General features: G+C 36.4%; 1 protein-coding gene across 3 annotated transcripts in view; it reads left to right on the top strand.

Annotated features, from left to right (window-relative positions):
- The window catches only part of DYNC2LI1 (dynein cytoplasmic 2 light intermediate chain 1), a 54,433-nt gene that overhangs the window by 19,505 nt on the left and 17,135 nt on the right, over positions 1-17,793 (top strand). For 2 of the 3 annotated variants that reach the window (XR_008676829.2, XR_008676828.2), the window contains exons 6-13: positions 951-1,137; positions 2,385-2,453; positions 3,226-3,303; positions 7,344-7,420; positions 8,147-8,217; positions 11,164-11,261; positions 11,673-11,765; positions 16,881-17,024. Coding sequence is in view for 1 of the 3 variants with exons in the window: in XM_004029152.4 (XP_004029201.3) it covers positions 951-1,137; positions 2,385-2,453; positions 3,226-3,303; positions 7,344-7,420; positions 8,147-8,217; positions 11,164-11,261; positions 11,673-11,765; positions 16,204-16,266 (736 nt within the window). In the remaining 2 variants the exon portion in view is untranslated. Of the gene's footprint in view, positions 1-950; positions 1,138-2,384; positions 2,454-3,225; positions 3,304-7,343; positions 7,421-8,146; positions 8,218-11,163; positions 11,262-11,672; positions 11,766-16,203; positions 16,510-16,880; positions 17,025-17,793 lie in introns of those variants that run through there. The other variant, XM_004029152.4, reaches the window with a different exon arrangement.

The raw sequence follows: 17,793 nt of genomic DNA, 5'->3' as shown, positions 1-17,793 counted from the left end.
ATAGCTAGCCTAATGGATAGGAAGTTGGACATCTTTTCATGTGTTAATTGGCCATCTGTTTATCTTCTTTGGAGAAATGTCTATTTGAGTCTTTTGCCTTCTTTTTTTTTTTTTTAAATATAGTTGAGTTGGGGTCTCACTATGTTGCCCAGGCTGGTCTTGAACTCCTGGCCTCAAGTGATCCTCCTGCCTCAGCTTCCCAAAGCTCTAGAATTACAGACATGAGCCACCATCCCTGGCCTCTTTGCCCATTTTTGAACAGGAATGTTTGTTTTTGTTGCCGAGTCTAGGTTTATGTTTGATGGGCATGAGCAGAATACAAGTGCATGTGGTGATGGTGGTCATGTATCTGGTGGTCAGGAGTGTGCTTTCAGAGAGACAGAATGGTATTGCAGAAAAACGTGTAACTTTGGATCTAAATACCAGTTCTACAATTTACTAATTATATAAATCTGTGCCTCAGACTTCTAATCTATAAAATGGACATTATAACATCTTCTGGAGAGGGTTATTGTGGAGATTAACTAGGTAGTTCCCTAGCAAGGTCCACCCATATATCTATTTTCTTCTCCTTTACCTGATTATTGTGTTACTGTTTTTGCTTCTTTTATTATTTTTGCTTCCCTTTTTTGGAGCACACAGTAAAACTGGATGTAAACGTGGCATTGTCGATCCAAATGCTTGGGTCTTCTCTATTTGAACTAAACTACTTTTAGTTCAAACAGAAACTTAGTTCCACTATTGTAACACTTAAATATTACTAGAGGAAAGTATTGGAATAAATAAGGCTATGACTTTGGTCTTTTGTTTTTGGGAGTCTTAGAATAATGCTACGGCTTTTTTTCCCCTTAAGGTATATTTTAGTTATTCTTAGATAAATTTCAGTACATTAGGATTTCAAAATGGTAATTATTTTGAGTCTTTTTTGAAAAGTGTTTTTATTTCTTTAGGATGTTTTCTCTTGTTCTCGTTCTGGATCTTTCAAAACCTAATGATCTCTGGCCCACCATGGAAAATCTCTTGCAAGCCACAAAAAGCCATGTAGACAAAGTGATAATGAAACTGGGAAAGACAAATGCTAAAGCAGTTTCTGAAATGAGACAGAAGATCTGGAATAATATGCAGAAGGATCATCCTGTGAGTTGCTGTTTGGGATTGTTACTGGAATCCTTAGTCCCATATATAGTTAATGATAACATCACAAACAACTTCTTTAGATTTTTATGCATGACTTGAAATTCACTTGATGTAGATGAACCTGTTCACTGGAAAATTACAGCAATTTATTAAAACCTCAGTAAGAGCAAAACAAGGAAGAAGATTCCTTATATCTTCTTGTTAGACATCTTCTGTGATTGTTATGGCATATTACACCAATCAGAGAAATAGAGTTTTAAAGTAGTGGTTTGATATTGATTTTATAATCTCTGTAAAAATGAAGATAAAAAGCCAGATTGTACAGGTCACCTGACAAAGACTAAATGAAGCTACAACTTTAAGCAAGGGGTAGAGTTTTAATAGCCTTCACCATCACTCTGTATTTTACATTCATTTCGTTTCTGTCACTTATTCAGTATCTTTTTATCATCTGACAGTTAATTAAATTATAAAGTTGCTATGATAGTAACACAAGTTCTTCAAATACAATAATAAATACCATCATCTAGAAAACTGAGAGCAGCATTTTATATTATCCAGAGTTTATAAGAAAGTGTAGCAGGGTGCGGTGGCATGCTTGTAATCCCAGCACTTTGGGTGGCCGAGGCGGGCGGATCACGACGTCAAGAGATCAAGACCATCCTGGCCAACATGGTGAAACCCCGTCTCTACTTAAAATACTAAAATTAGCTGGGTGTGGTGGTGCATGCCTATAGTCCCAGCTACTTGGGAGGCTGAGGCAGGAGAATCGCTTGAACCTGGGAAGCGGAGGTTGCAGTGAGCCGAGATCGCGCCACTACACTCCAGCCTGACTCCAGAGGGAGACTCTGCCTCAAAAAAAAAAAAAAAAAAAGAAAGGAAGTGTTTCTCATAGGAAATAATGGAACAAAACAAATCTATGCCGGATGAATGCTGTTCCAACAGTCAACATAAAATAGAATAAAAAAAAACCAGGAAGGTAATATGTTATATAAGGAAATAAAAGGGTAGAAAAAGGAAAATAATAAATATAATAGTAATTTAGGGAATTGCCATTTCTAGTTTTACACTTATGAAATATAGCTTAGGAAGCGAAAGTTAAATATTAGAACAAATTCTATGTCAAGCAAATTAAGTAAACATCTATGAAGAGACTGAAAATGGAATGTTTTTGGAAGTAAATAGAAATTGCTAAGCACCTAGCAATAAAGAATTGCAACAAATCGATGAAATATGTTTATTAACAGGATCGTGAATTAATTGACCCATTTCCAGTACCTATGGTCATAATTGGAAGTAAATATGATGTTTTTCAGGTAAGCTCTTCCGCTTCTAGCTGAGTTTGTTGTACATATATGGCTGTGCTTTTTATGAGGGAGGTACAAAAATAATATCAAAATAAGAAAAATAATTATTGAAGGAATAGGTTAAGTCATGCATCTTAAAGATTTTGGAAAAGACATAGTTGGGACAGAAAAAAATAGGTAAAGAAAATAAATGCAGTGATTAGAATGGGGATAAGGCAGATTTAGAAAATGAATCTTGCCGGGCACAGTGGCTTATGCCAGTAGTCCCAGCACTTTGGGAGGCTGAAGGGGGAGGATCAATTGAGCCCAGGAATTTGAGGTTGCAGTGAGCTGTAATCACACCACTATACTCCAGCCTGGGTTACACAGTGAGACACTTGTCTCAAAAAAAAAAAAAAAAAAAAAAAAAAAAAGTCTTCAACCCAGTCACTGGGGAATAGGACTTACTTCCCAACTTTTAAATTGAAGAAAGTAGAAAATTAGTTCCTTCTTATCTTTGCTTGTCAGAGAATCGTTAGAATTCCACACTATGAAATGTGTGCTTATATCTAAATTCTATTGAGCTAAATATTTAAACAAAGAAAGATCTGATAGCTGTAGTTCTAAGAAGGGTGCAGCTATTGTTCAACTCTCTATGAAACAAATATCAAGGTAATGGAATCCTATTCCTGAAAGTGAGTTTAAAAAAATAAGAAATAATCTATTCTACATTTAATAATTTGAATCTTCCTGCTATAGATATTTGGTTATCTTGACTTTTTAAAATAACATATTTCTACAGGATTTTGAGTCTGAGAAGAGAAAGGTGATATGCAAGACACTTCGATTTGTTGCACATTATTATGGAGCATCATTAATGGTTTGTACATTTCTTGTCCTTTGGGCTTGAATGGACAGTACCAAATTTGGGGAAATCAGCAACTTGATGCACAGCTACGAGGAATAAATGCTTTTGCTAATGCATATGGTCCCGTTGCTTTCCCACTGCTGAAGACCTCTCCTTACAGAGTGTTTGATAATGCATCTGTTGAACATGCACTGCTAGATGGTCTCCCCCTTCTTTGGAACAAAAGTTCTAAATTGCTTATATCCATAAATCCCAACCAAGTTTAAAGAGATAAGTTGATGATGTATTTATTCATTTTTGGTATCCCCTTAAGAATTAGAATCTATATTCCCCTAAAAGAAAAACAAAAATCAACTCTTAACAGTGTGTGTATTGGGGATGGGGGCTCTTTAAAAAAGTGCTGTTTGTTGTAAAAGTTAAAAACATGAAATCTGAAGTCATGCTCCCTGGGTTCGAATCTCAGAGTGACCATTTATTAGACGTGTGATCTTCGGCAAGTCACTTAATTTCACTTAAGCCTCATTGTCCTCCAGGGTAAAATGGAGAAAAACAGTACCTTCTTCATAGGATTGTTGTGAGGATTCAAAGAGGGAGTACATGTGAAATGCTTAGCACAGGGCCTAGAACAGAATATTACTCAATAAATGTTGGTTATTATATCACTGTTATCATTATCTCCCATAGCAGGACTAAACTTTACTAAATGTCCTTTAATGCAATAAAATATAACAACTTTTTTTTTTTTTTTTTTTGAGACAGTCTCACTCCGTCACCCAGGCTGGAGTATAATAGCATGGTCTCGGCTCACTGCAACCTCTGTCTCCTGGGTTCAAGTGATTCTCCTGCCTCAGCCTCCTGAGTAGCTGGGACTACAGGCACGTGCCACCACACCTGGCTAATTTTTGTATTTTTAATAGAGATGGGGGTTTCACTATGTTGGCCAGGCTGGTCTTGAACTCCTGACCTCATGATCCACCCTCCTCGGCCTCCCAAACTGCTGGGATTACAAGCGTGAGCCACCATGCCTGGCCAAAACATTTTTATTTAAAAAATTTCCAGCTGGGTGCAGTGGCTCACACCTGTAATCCTAACACTTTGGGAGGCTAAGGCGAGAGGATCATTTGAGCTCAGGAGTTTCAGACCAGCCTGGGCAACATGGTGAGAACCTGTCTCTACAAAAAATTTTAAAAATTAGCTGGCCATGGTGGCACACACCAGTTGTCTCAGCTACTTGGGAGGCTGAGGTGGGAGGATCACGTGAGCGCAGGAGGTCAAGGCTGCAGTGAACCAAAATCACACCACTGCACTCCAGACTGGGCTTGTCTCAAAAAAAAAAAAATTTCCTTTACATTTGAATAATTATTTAATGGTCTCTTTTTTCCTCCAAATTAAAGCACTCAGAGGAACCTAGAGACAACATGGTCTAGCCCCTTGCTTTCATGGCTAGAATATTTTAACTGAAAGTAATATGTACAAAATATGTATTGTCAGTTTTTATACCTTTCAAAACATTACACATTTCATTATGTATTTTCTTAAAAATGATCACCTTTTATGTTTGAATCGTATTTGCTTACGTATTAGGTTGACACAGTACTTTGGGAAATGTTCTTTACTATTTTGATAGGATATGGGGAATTTAAAGTGAATGGCTCATCGAGGGTACAGAGGTAAAGATCTTGCAGTTACTTATTTTTGCCACTAGAGAGGGTCACACGTTTAATTCTGGTTATAAAGTTAGCTGAGGGAAATCCCTGTATTTCTTTAGGAACAGATTACATTTGATGGAGGGTCCAGTCTGGTCTCATGGGTACAAATTTAGATGAAGTCAGGTCAACGCAGTCCACAGCAAGCCTGGGATTAACCATGGCCCAGGAGATCAAACAAGATCAGGGACCAGGAATGGCTTTGAGAATGGCTTCATCTCAGCTTTTAATAAGCCTAAAGGAACAGGGTTTGGGTTAGTGGAGTACTTCTGGACCACCAAAGGAACCATAAGGCCTTTCAGGAAGAATGTAGCCAAAGTGATGAAAGCCCCATGTTTCAGTTTCACATCTCTTCTTACCCTCTGCCCCATTTAAGGAAGAAAGTTGGGTACTGCTTTGCAAAATTCCATGAAATTTAGCAGGGTTTTTTTTTTTCCAACACTATAGTTGATCCTACATAGTGCAGTTGAGAATATTGATTCAATATTATGAACAATCTAATTAAGTTAATAAAAACAAAACACAGGCCAGGTGTGGTAGCTCTTGCCTCTAATCTCAACACTTGGAGGGTAAGGTGGGAAGATCACTTGAGGCCAGAAGTTCAAGACCAGCCTGGGCAACAAAATGAGACCTTGTCTTGACAAAAAAATTTTTTAATTAGCCAGTCATCATAGTGCATGCCTGTGGTCCTAGCTACTTAGGAGGCTGAGGCAGGGACGATTGCCTGAGCCTGGCAGTTTGAGGCTGCAGTGAGTTATGATCACACTGCTGCACTCCAGCCTGGGAAACAGAGCGAGACCCCATCTCTTAAAAAACCAATATGCTCCTCGCCCCCCAAAAGAACAGGAGAAGACTGATAAGTAGAACCAGAATCAGAGAAGAGCCATGAGGATGGCAGGGACTTAAAATTATTATATATGAGGACCAGGAGAATATCACCTAAAATGTGATAACTCTCTTATATAGTTGAAGGAATGTTCCATGGAAAAGTGACTAAATTCATTCTTTGCTATTCTAAGGTCCAGAAAAAGGAATCAATAGAGTTTACTCAAAATATGAAAGCACGTTCTAATACTACCATTATCTGAAAACAATGAATTATTTGGGGAGATGAGTTCCCAGGCATTGAGTTTGTTTAAGCAGAAGGCCTACAGTTCTTTGTGAAGGATGTTTTAGAAGTGATTGATGCAGCAGATGGAGGAGTTGGGTTAGAAAACATCTAATGTTCTCCCAGCCCTATCTTCTATGAAATATGTTTGTGATTAGGTTTTTCCTTTCTCATAAAGAAAATAAAATTAAACAGAGCAGTTATATTTCTAAAATTCAGTTAAAGTTTTCTGTATGTATTTTAAAACATGGTCTCAGTAGAAGCATTACAATTATTTCAATGCTTTCTTTAATAAATGTGTCAGATCTTATATATACACGAGTATTCTCTTTTGAATACTTTCTCTGAGAGCATTAAGAACTTTCTGTTCTGAATCCAGAATGAGGCTTATCTTGTGGAATTACCATTGGAACCATAACGCTGATATCTTTGCTTCATAATTAGATTTCATTTCAGTTCAAAGTTGTTTTTCCCACTTCCATACCTCTTAGTCATTTTGACTTGGCTGTGAATGACTTTTGGTATCTACAGAAATCCAATCTAGCTTTTAAAGATTTGTAGGGTAACCATATGTCCTGGTATTCATCTCATGTCACAGCTTAATTATTAATAGTACCCAACCCCTTTCATTCTCTGAAATGTTCTGGTTATGGTTTCCCTAGTTATATACCAGCACTGAAAATATTCAGTAGCTTAGGCACCAAAAGCAATTTAAAAAGAAGTTAAAAAATTACCTTAGTGAGTATCAGCATCATTAGACCAGTCTGCAGTCCCACAGTGACTATTTGGAAGGCAGCAATACGCCCTTGGATGTGAAAGCTACTTTTGAGGTATACCTCTTATTTTCTAACCAACCCAACTGCATTTTGGAAAATTTTCTTTTAGACCATAATGAGTATGTTTACACACATACAGCCCATAAACATACATTCATATATATATATTTTAAAGAAATTATTTGACAGTGATTATGGTCCATTTGTGTGAGTAGCTGAAATGATGAGTACATAAACACAAGTCCTTTCCACATCATGTACTCATTAAGTTTGAAGAACGAGTTAAAGTTACCAAGGTTTCTTTATTCAGGTTTTGTTTTGTCTACTCAAACAGGAGTATTTGTTGGGCAACTAAATAGTGATTCTCTTTGTAATCTGTATTTGTTCAAAGCCATATTTATTTTACCTGTTTCTGTGATTGGAAAATAGAGCATATAATTTGTTCTCCTGATTTGTTTAAAGTTTACCAGTAAATCAGAAGCTCTATTACTAAAAATACGTGGAGTTATCAACCAGTTGGCATTTGGCATTGACAAAAGGTACTGCTAAGATATTTTTTATATCATTTATTGAGTGATTGATTTAGCCAGTGTTGTCTCATCTGATTATTGTTCTACTCAGTCTCTTGTGTCTTGACCAGGAAAGTGACCCAGATGGCTTTTCTTAAAGGGATAATTTCTTTTTAAATTATTATTATTTTATGTATTTTATTATTATTTATTATTTTATTATTTTTTTTAATTATTAATATTATTATTATTTTGTCAAGACTCAACATAAAGGGGATAATTTCATATTATTTCCTGCTTCTTATATTCTTTAAATATTTCTTAAATTTTACAACCAAAATGTTACATAACATTTAGTTTGAGGCTGGAATAAAATAATGATAATATTATACCAGCTCCCTGATTTCTTTTACTTCCTTTCCCACACTTTAGTAGCTTCCCTCTATTATCACTTTCTTTTATTGATTTGAAATGGAATTGAAAATTTTGGTATGTATCTTCTTAGCCTTGCTACTTCTCTTGGTTTTGATTTAAGGTAATAGGGTCTGTCACTTTTTTTCCTATAAAATGTTTATTTATGCTATATGTTAATTTTTGAAATCACTTAAATTGATAGTCACTCATTCATTCGGGGCAATGCTCTCATTAGTGGCTAAATGTAAAACTAGCCGATAATATTGCTGTCATATTTGCAGGAGAGCGTGGCAGCAAATCTAATTGCTAAACTAATTTAGAATCTTTCTCTTCTCCACGTAGCAAATCAATATGTGTGGATCAGAATAAACCGCTGTTTATCACAGCAGGATTGGATTCTTTCGGTCAAATAGGTTAGTGAACTTATTAAGATTGTTCAATCTTTTGTTAATTGCTTATTGATTTTGTCCTACTCCATGTGCACTTTGTCTCCAACATACTCCTATTTCTGGTTTCATTATCATTGCTGTTATTTCCTGTGTGTTTGTTTATATGCCCGGTATTAATGTAACATGCATCACATTGACATGTTTGTGATGGAAGTGATGTCACCACATAAGAGACTGATTTTTCATTTCTGATCTCTATTCCACTGAAAAACAAATTGCATGTATTTTCTTTCCCCCACTGATTTCCAGGTACTTTTAAATTTTAGCTCCTTGGCTTTAAAGAAGCTAGGAGCATAGAGTAGTGAGGAAATTCAAAGCTACATATTACAGGCAATTAGCAAGTATATGAGAGATTGAAGTGGTAGAGTAAACCAAAAAGAACACAGTTGTAACAATTAGGTATGATTTGATTTTTTGTTATGAAATAGCATGCCTCATCTAATGGAATGTATTTCCTAAACTCGTAGACTCTATAGGCTTCTGAATCAAAAGGAAGTTTAAGAGTTTATATCTCAAGGCCCTTACCTTCCCACAGAAACTGTTTTCATTGTGAAGATCTTTGAGCCTCGCACTTCTTTATCCTCTGCAGGTGGCGTAGTTTGCTTTTAACACTCTAATGGGCAGTAGGGTTTTTTTTTTTTTTTTTTTTTTTTGTATTTCCCATCCTCTGTTAGTCTTATAAGCTAAAGGTGACTTGACTTCAAATATAGAAATATTTGTAATGAGATTATAGATTAATTGGAATGAAAGGAATGGAGGTGATTTTGCTTAGTGAATGGTCATGGAGACTGATGTTTATGATTATCATTAGCACCAACTTAATTCCAGTAGCAGTGAGAATCACTGTTGTACTGATAGATAATGCTGATGGAATTCTTTTGCTTCTGTGAATAGTTGGAGGCCAGAAGAGAGTTCATAATTGCTGAATTTAAAAATCATGGTGCTTAGATCTCATCAGAATTAAAAACTTTTGCTCTATGAAAGCCCATGTGAAGATGAATAGACATGCCATAGTGTGGGAGAAAAGAATTTCAAACCACATATATATGACAAAGGACTAGTGTTTAGAATATATAAACTCAACAGAAAAATAAATAAACAATCCAATTAGAAAGTGGGCAAAAGACATAAGCAGACATTTCATTTCAGAGAGGACATAAAAATAGCAAAGCAGCACATGAAAAGGTGTTTAATATCATTAGTTGTTAGGGAAATGCAAATTGAAACCACAATGAAATATCACTATACATTTAACAGGATAGCTAAAATAAAAAATAGTGACACCACCAAATACTGGCAAGGATGCAGAGAAACCAGATCTCTCATACATTGGTGGTGGGAGTGTAAAATGGTACAGCCACTCTAGAAAACAGTTTAACAGTTTTTTATGAAACTAAACATGCAACTACCATATGACCTAGAAATTTTGCTGTTGGGCATTTATCCAAGATAAATGAAAACCTAACTCTCACACAAAAAATCTCTAGGCATATGTTCATGGCAGCTTTATGTTTAGTAGTCAAAACCTAGAAACAGCCCAGAAGTTGTTCAGCAGGTGAATGACTAAACAACTGTGGTACATCTGTACCAGGAAACACTACTCAGCCATACAAAGGAACAAATGATTGATACACACAGCCTGGATGAATCTCCAGGGAATCATGCTGAGTGAAAAGCAGCCAATTAGAAAAGATTACATACAGTGTGATTCTATTTATAAAAAATTTTGAAATGAAAAACATTTTAGAAATGGAGGCAGATTAGTGGTGGTCAGAGGGTAGGGATAGAACTATGGATGGGGAGACCAGGGGAGGGGTCGGGAAGGAGGAGGTTATGTCTATAAAAGGGCAACACAGGATCTTTGTGCTAGTGGAATTAAGTTGATGTCTCGACTGTGGTAGCAAATACATGAACCTATGCAGATGATAAAATTGTATAGAACTTAATATACACACAGACACACAAAGGAGTACAAGTAAAACTTGGCAAAGCTGAATAACGTCAGTGGAGCGTATCAATGGCTTTCGCACCAAAGTGGTAAGGATGTCCTGGAAGATCACCAGTAAAACAGTTTTGGGGAACAATACAGTTGTAGGAAATAGAAAGATGGGAAATATCCAGTTACAAATTGCAAATGGCAGCAAAGTTTTAAATTTTTCAGATTAAATTATACAAGTAATACATAAAGATATCTCCTTGTAAAAAGGTAAAAGAGTACATACAAGGAGCAAATTTGTGTTCTTTCCAATTTCCTATGCCTTTACACACATGTGTATATAGTGTAAAAAAACTATTTGCTTTAATATAATTATATGTTCAGTCTATATCATTTTGGAATTTCCCCTTTTTATTCAATATACCCTATTATTCAGTACCTTTTTATTCAATATACCAATATACCTTAGTAGTTTTTCCATATTAATGCTATATATGGGTCTATTTCTTATTTTAACTGTTGGATAGTGTTACAGAGCATGGCTATGCATAGTAATTAATGCACTGTTCACCACTGATGAATATTTTGGTTGTAGGTCAATTTTTCACTGATAACAAATTATACTGCAGTGTGAAATCCTTAATACAGTACCAGTTTGCAGGTGTTTCTAGGGCAAACACTACCAAAAACTGGAATTACTGGTTAACAGGATATAGATACAGGTATAGGTACAGGGTGTGGAGAATGAGAGTTACAGTTTACCCATTACTCTTTGCCTCCTCTTCTTTCAGTACTAGAATCTGTCCCAGTGACCTTGCTGTGCTGGGTAGGGTAAATTTTTATGGTGACTATATTAAGGAGAGGGAAAATGAGTGATCTGAGATGTATACCTTTGTTAGTGTCATTTCTTTTATTGGTGGAGTTTGTAATATTTTAATCAATGCAGTCATTTGTGGTAAAACTTGCTATTTTAGGATCTCCTCCTGTTCCTGAAAATGACATTGGAAAGCTTCATGCCCACTCACCAATGGAGTTGTGGAAAAAAGTGTATGAAAAGCTCTTTCCACCAAAGGTACATATTTCTAATTTTTTTAAAAGCAAGACTTTTAGCACTGTCTAACAGTTATAGGAAATGTGTCAAAGGGCTTATTATAAGTTTGTTTTTATCTTTTATGCTCAAAAATCAATTAAACATTTGCTGAAAATGTAAATAGGCACTGTGGGGGTTAAAAAAAAAAGAAGGTAAGACATGGTTCCTGCTCCACTTTCAAAGAGAGTTGTCTGGCTGTTAGAGAAGGGAGAGACAACTGAAAGGGGACCTGGCAGAATTGGAAGCGGGCCTCAGTGGTGATGAGAAAAGCTAGAAAGATCGTAGAGAGCCTTTGTGGCAGGCTGAGGAATGGGAGCTTGGTTTATTAGGCAGATGGTAGCCATTGAATTTTGGGTTATGGGCGTGAAGTGATTTTGAGATTTGTAATTTCAGAGTATTAACACGCTGAAAGATATGAAGGACCCTGCGAGAGATCCTCAGTATGCTGAAAGTGAAGTCGATGAGATGAGAATTCAGAAGGATCAGGTATTATCCTAAACGTTTACTTAATTTCATCTGAAGTTTTATCACAAAACCTGGGGTGCCTTGGGAATTCCTTACATTTTTCTCAATGTATTTACTTAGTGTATCTTCTTTACTATTAAAATTATTTAAGTAGTACATCTATTTAAATAACACACTAATAGTATACTGTAGAAAAAATAAAAATTTGATATGAATAAAGAAAAATTTTTAAATCACCTGTCATCCCACCACCCAGACATGACTTAGTGTTCACATAAACCTTTTTGATTTTCCAGTTTACATTACATTAAAGATGAGTGGTGATTCTTACCTTGCTGCTGGAGAGACATTTTCTTAATAGTCTTTGGTTTGTGGAATTACATGAAGAGCTTTGTTTTTGATTAGGACATTCAGACATACCTATACTTTCCTTGTACCAGAAAATGTATCTTGCCCAGTTAAGGACTGAAAGCACGATCTGAAAGCACACAGACATACCTGACATAACCCAGGTTCTCTCAGGAAAATGCTTAAAAGTGGACACCACCATCCCATGTATCACTAGATAGCCCCATTTGAACACACAAGTCTGATGTAAGAATGTTAAGAGTTGGCAAATTCACCATCACTCAAATACTTAGATTTTTCTTTTCTTTTTCTTTTCTTTTTTTTTTTTTTTAAGACGAGTCTCACACTGTCGCCCAGGCTGGAGTGCAGTGGCATGACCTTGGCTCACTACAACCTCTGCCTCCCGGGTTCAAGCAATTCTCTGCTTCAGCCTCCTGAGTGGCTGGGATTACAGGTGCCTGCCACCACACCTGTCTAATTTTTTTTGCTTTTTTAGTAGAAACGGGGTTTCACCATCTTGGCCAGGCTGGTCTTGAACTCCTGACCTCATGATCCATCCGCCTTGGCCTCCCAAAGTGCTGGGATTACAGGCATGAGCCAGTGCGCCTGGCCTAGATTTTTCTAAAAACAAACAAGCAAACTTAGATTTTAGTTTGATTTGATAAAATGAGACATTGTACAGAATCTGTCCTTATATGAGTAAACTTATATATGGTAAGCACTAGATCGAAAGCCCCAGCAACTTCTCAGGTGGCAGTCACATTGTTGCGAGGGTAACCTGAAAACAGCTGTCAGCTGGGAGTAGGAGCCAGGGTTTTTTTCTCAGTATTCACCTTCGGGGGCTGTTGGAGAAGTAAGCAAAACATTTTATGTAAACGGTCCAGAAGACTTTTGAAAAATATGCCATGAATATTTAGAGGTTTTATAGCTGTAGCAAAGTGAGAGGCATGTTGTAGAAACAGGAAAATGACCTTATGTAACCCTTATTATGTTTGCAGCCTGGCTGTAAGGATTAGTTGGAAGTCATCCCTGATTAATATTTGTCTAGGAGTCAATGATTAACTGTTGTTGTTGATAAGAATATCTGTTTATATTGCATAATGATCACTTTTATTAAGTTCATATACATCAGTATTATTAAAGGATTAGGGTATTTGTGAGCATCATGAGTTTTCACATTCAAATCTATCTTCTCTAAATGACTTAAAACCATAAGAATTTTGTGTGGAAAAAGAAGGCAGCCCCACAGTACCCATATCACCCTTCATTCATCTCTTGTATCTCACTGCCAGCAGATCACCAATTCCTGTCATCTCTTGGTTCGAGATTTTTTTTTTAACCTACCTGAAAAGTTATGCTATCCTAAGTTTGCCTCTAAACCACTTTTATTTCTGTGGTTTTAGACGAATTGATTCCAGATTGCACACATAGGACCTTAACATAATTTTACGCTTTAGCTGTAAAGATACCCTAATGATTATCAGTGTTGTTGCTGTTATTTCATTGATAATCCGAATCTAAATTTTGACATTCTACTATACAAAATTTTTAATTTGAATATTATTTCATACTATTTCATGAGTAGTTGTGAGACCTTAAGTTGTTTCCAGTTGTGTGCTGTGAAGTCAGTCCTCAAGGATCTGAGGATTGGTAGGAAGACCCCTTTCATCTTTCCTGCAGACTTAGGGTCTTTCGTGATTAGCCCTCTTTAATTATTTAAAGTTCTGTCTTTTGCCAGACTTCACATGGGCACCAGAAAATACTTAAGTAGTATTTTCTATTTTTTAAAAGTCCTCTAGCTTTAGAGCATTCCCGATTTTAAGGGAATGCGAATGTGGAAAGCACTTGCTGAGCCCTTCTACCTCTTTTGTGTTTTTTTCTTTTTCTTTGATACTGCGTCTTGCTCTGGAGTGCAATGGGGAGATCATGGCTCACTGCAACCTTGAACTCCAGGGCTCAAGGGATCCCCCCATCTCAGCCTTTCAAGTAGCTGGGACTACAGGCACACATCACCATGCCCGGGTAATTTTTTTGTTTTTTTTGCCCAGGCTGGTCTTGAACTCCTCGCCTAAAGCAATCCTCCTGAGTTGGCCTCCCAAAGTGCTGGGATTACAGGCATGAGCCACTGTGCCCAGCTTCTTTTCTATTATTTTTGTTAAAGCAAAAAAAAAAAAAGGTTACAGTTAACATTTATTTTTAAGGTCTTCTTGGCCAACTACAGATATCTTCTGAAAACTTTCTTACTTGCTATCCCTTTAAAACATCAATGTATTATTTTGAGGCCGTATCATTGTCATGTTGAAGATCTAGTGGACTTGGTGGTTTCTGTCTCATATTGGTTATTCCTTTTTCTCCCTCTGGCGTGGCATGTGTGATAGCCCTAGTTTTCTCACAGTCTGCTGTCTGCAAAAGGGAGATACTACCAGCAAAGAATCTCAAAACAACGTTTTCACCTTTGTCATTGGTAAAAATAATTTAACTTCCAGTTAAAGACAAAGTTTGCAGTAAACAATTTGTTTATTCTTTATGAGTTAATCTTTAAAACCACAAGTGGTAGATAACTGGTGAACTGAATTAGCTTTATTAGAAAAAAATAAAACAAGCTGTAAAGACTACATATGATTATTACCATGAAAATTCTTCCTAGAATCCAGTGAGGAAGTTAAAGGAAAAAAAAAAAAACACAAGGAAAAATTCTTCCTAAGTCTATATACCATTTTGAAACATTTAACATTTAAATTTTAGTAACTTAGGGTATAGGTATGAAAGGTACGCTCTGCAATTTTTCTGAAAATTAGAATGGATTTTCTTTTCATAGCAACTGTGAACTTCAATTATGTTAGCCAAAGGGCAGTGATTGCCTTATCTTGCAGAGTAACCGCGTTTTGTTTATTTGAAGTGTTGACAACCTTTGTACAGTTATTTAGACATTGAACAACATGTAGGAGGCCAAGAGGCATCCCCTTAGATGGTCCCTTTTACGTGTCAGTTGCCTTGTGCAGGATAGCCACCTCCACTAAAATTTATTTATGAATTGTAAAGGTAACATATACTCATTGTGAAAAAATTCAAGAGCTATAGATAGATGTATATAAAATAGAAAATGGAAGTATCCTGCCCTCTCCCTATCTGTGTGCTTTTTTCGTGTGGCACACATTATGTTTTCATGTGGCCACTGTTATTTTTGCTGGCTGCCTTGGAAGCCACCTGTGAATGAACGCTAATTATTTAATCAGTCCTTACTGGGGGACATCAAAGTTGTTTCCAGTTGTGCTGAGACAGAGCAATGGGTTTCCTTCTTTTACATCCTTGTGCATTGCTCTATTGTTATGGATGATAAATTTCTAAAAGTAAAATCACTGGGACAAAGGATACACACACACACACACACACACACACACACACACTTTTTTGTGACAGGATCTCACTCTGTCACCCAGGCTGGAGTGCAGTGGCGCAATCACAGTTTACTGCAGCCTTGGCCTCCCAGGTTCAAGCGATCCTCCCACCTCAGACTCCCAAGTAGCTGGGACCACAGCACACACCACCATGCCTGGATAATTATTTTTCTCAGTTTTTGTAGAGACACGGTCTCCCTATGTTGCCCAGGCTGGTCTCAAATTCCTGGGCTCAAGCAATTCTCCTGCCCCAGCCTCCCAAAGTGCTGGGACTATAGGAATGAGCCGCCGCACCCAGCCTGGGTATATATTTTTTAAATATTTTGCTAACTTCAACCAAGTTTTTGATAAGAGCTGAACAGCAAACAATTAAAATAAGATCACTTTTGAATACTTGAAGGATGACAGATGTCTAGTTCATTAGTTGAAAGACAATTCATATGTATTATGTAGTTTATGTACATAATTTTGTCTGAAAGTTTAATAAATTCATCTCTGGGTGCTGCTTAGCCACACAGAAACTCTGAAGACAGTATTTCTAGAAAATAAGTCCTAAGCACAATCATTTACAAAATAATTGGCAAGAAATATTTAGAATGATAATGCTACTAAGGATACATTGTTATATCTAAAAAATGAGAAGGCAGTTTTAAGGTGCCTCCTTGAATTAGTAAAGTTGATTTTTCTTAAAGTGATACATATTTTTGTTTTAGGAACTGGAACAGTACAAAAGAAGTTCTTCCAAGTCTTGGAAACAAATCGAGCTTGATTCTTGAACCTGTTTCAATTATTGTATATTTATTTCTTCTTTTCCAAATACAAATAAGATTATACTGTGAATTAACTATTGTGGCAATATGTGAAGAAAGTTAAACTGTATAATTTGTTAAAGGACAAGCTGGATTTCTTGGACTAGTGCATCTCCCTGTATATCTTGAAGCTTTTTAAAAGGAAAAAATATTGTAGAACCACGTGTAATTTTTTTTAAAATAAAAGAATCTTCTACTACCTACCTCTAACATGTTTAAGTGGTATATACTCAATTCAGCATGTATAAGTTTCTGCTTATATGTTTTTAGGAATATAAAAGTAAGAGTATTTGGTTACAGTTTTAAATGCAAGGTTGAGTGCCCACGTTAGACACATTCTTTCTAAAAGGCATTCTCAGCTGTAGCTGGGAGGAAACCGGAATTGGGTTCACAGATGTCAAAATTTTACTCTTTAACAGTGAGGCGCAAGAAGCACCTGAAATAGGAGATGCACATTCCCAGGTCCCCACACCTAGAGTGTCGCCATCAGTGGTCTGGAATGGGGCATTTTTAATCAGCACCAATTTCACCCTGCTGTGAGACTGACACATTTATTTTAAATACCACTTTTTGAAGAACAGGCACATCTAAGGAGATAACCTATCAAGAAGCAGGACAAAACATCATGTGTTGCGGATAACCAGGATTATTTCCAAGGTGGGATAGCCTTTAAGAAGCCATTCCAATCTGTAGATTTGTGTACCTGCTAGCCAAGTTCATTTTGAGTAAGTATAATCGCTATGATTAAAAATGATTTATTCTATGTTCTTCCATGTCCACATACAAAATATATTGACTCCCAGCTTCAGATAAGCACATTTACTACCCCAAGGGAGTAGTGTCTGAGCAGATAGCAAGCCATCTGCTTATTGCAATGAACTAGGACTTCATAAATTATTTGCAGTATGTATGGTTCTGACACCCTTGAGAACAGAATTTTCAGCATGTTTCCAAGGAACCTCAGTCTTTAGCACAGGTTTCTTGCTGAGTGCTATGGAAAAAGAGATCCCTTTAAATTTACAGTGAACATTATGATCTCAAAAACATCACTGACTTGGTGGGAAGAAACAGCCTATTCCACAAGAGTAATAGGAATTGTTATTATGTAATTTGATTTTCTTACACATCACTGTCCATTTTTGACTTGAGACACAAACTGTCACATGTTGAAAGCCATTGTGTTTTTCTAAGGTGCTATCACTAACATTTAATAGCTTGAAGTCACGTGTGATGTCAGTTTTCCAAATGTTTCTGAGCTAGAATGAAATTCATCTGCATATGAATAGTAGAAAATGTTTCCACTTATGTTGTACACCCATATCTTTAGTAAGTTGAAATCAGTGATTTCAAAAGAGGTTCCTGTGGGACTCTCTTTGAACTACTTTAATAGATTATCATCTCCAGAATTGTCTATAACTGATGTGACATATATAATCTGTAAGACATTGTGTAACTATTACACCATAATCATCCATGTCAAAGACCTTTTATAAA

This window comes from Gorilla gorilla, chromosome 12, assembly GCF_029281585.2.
Source record: "Gorilla gorilla gorilla isolate KB3781 chromosome 12, NHGRI_mGorGor1-v2.1_pri, whole genome shotgun sequence".
Classification (NCBI taxonomy): domain Eukaryota; kingdom Metazoa; phylum Chordata; class Mammalia; order Primates; family Hominidae; genus Gorilla; species Gorilla gorilla.
This window is presented reverse-complemented; position numbering and strand designations above follow the sequence as displayed.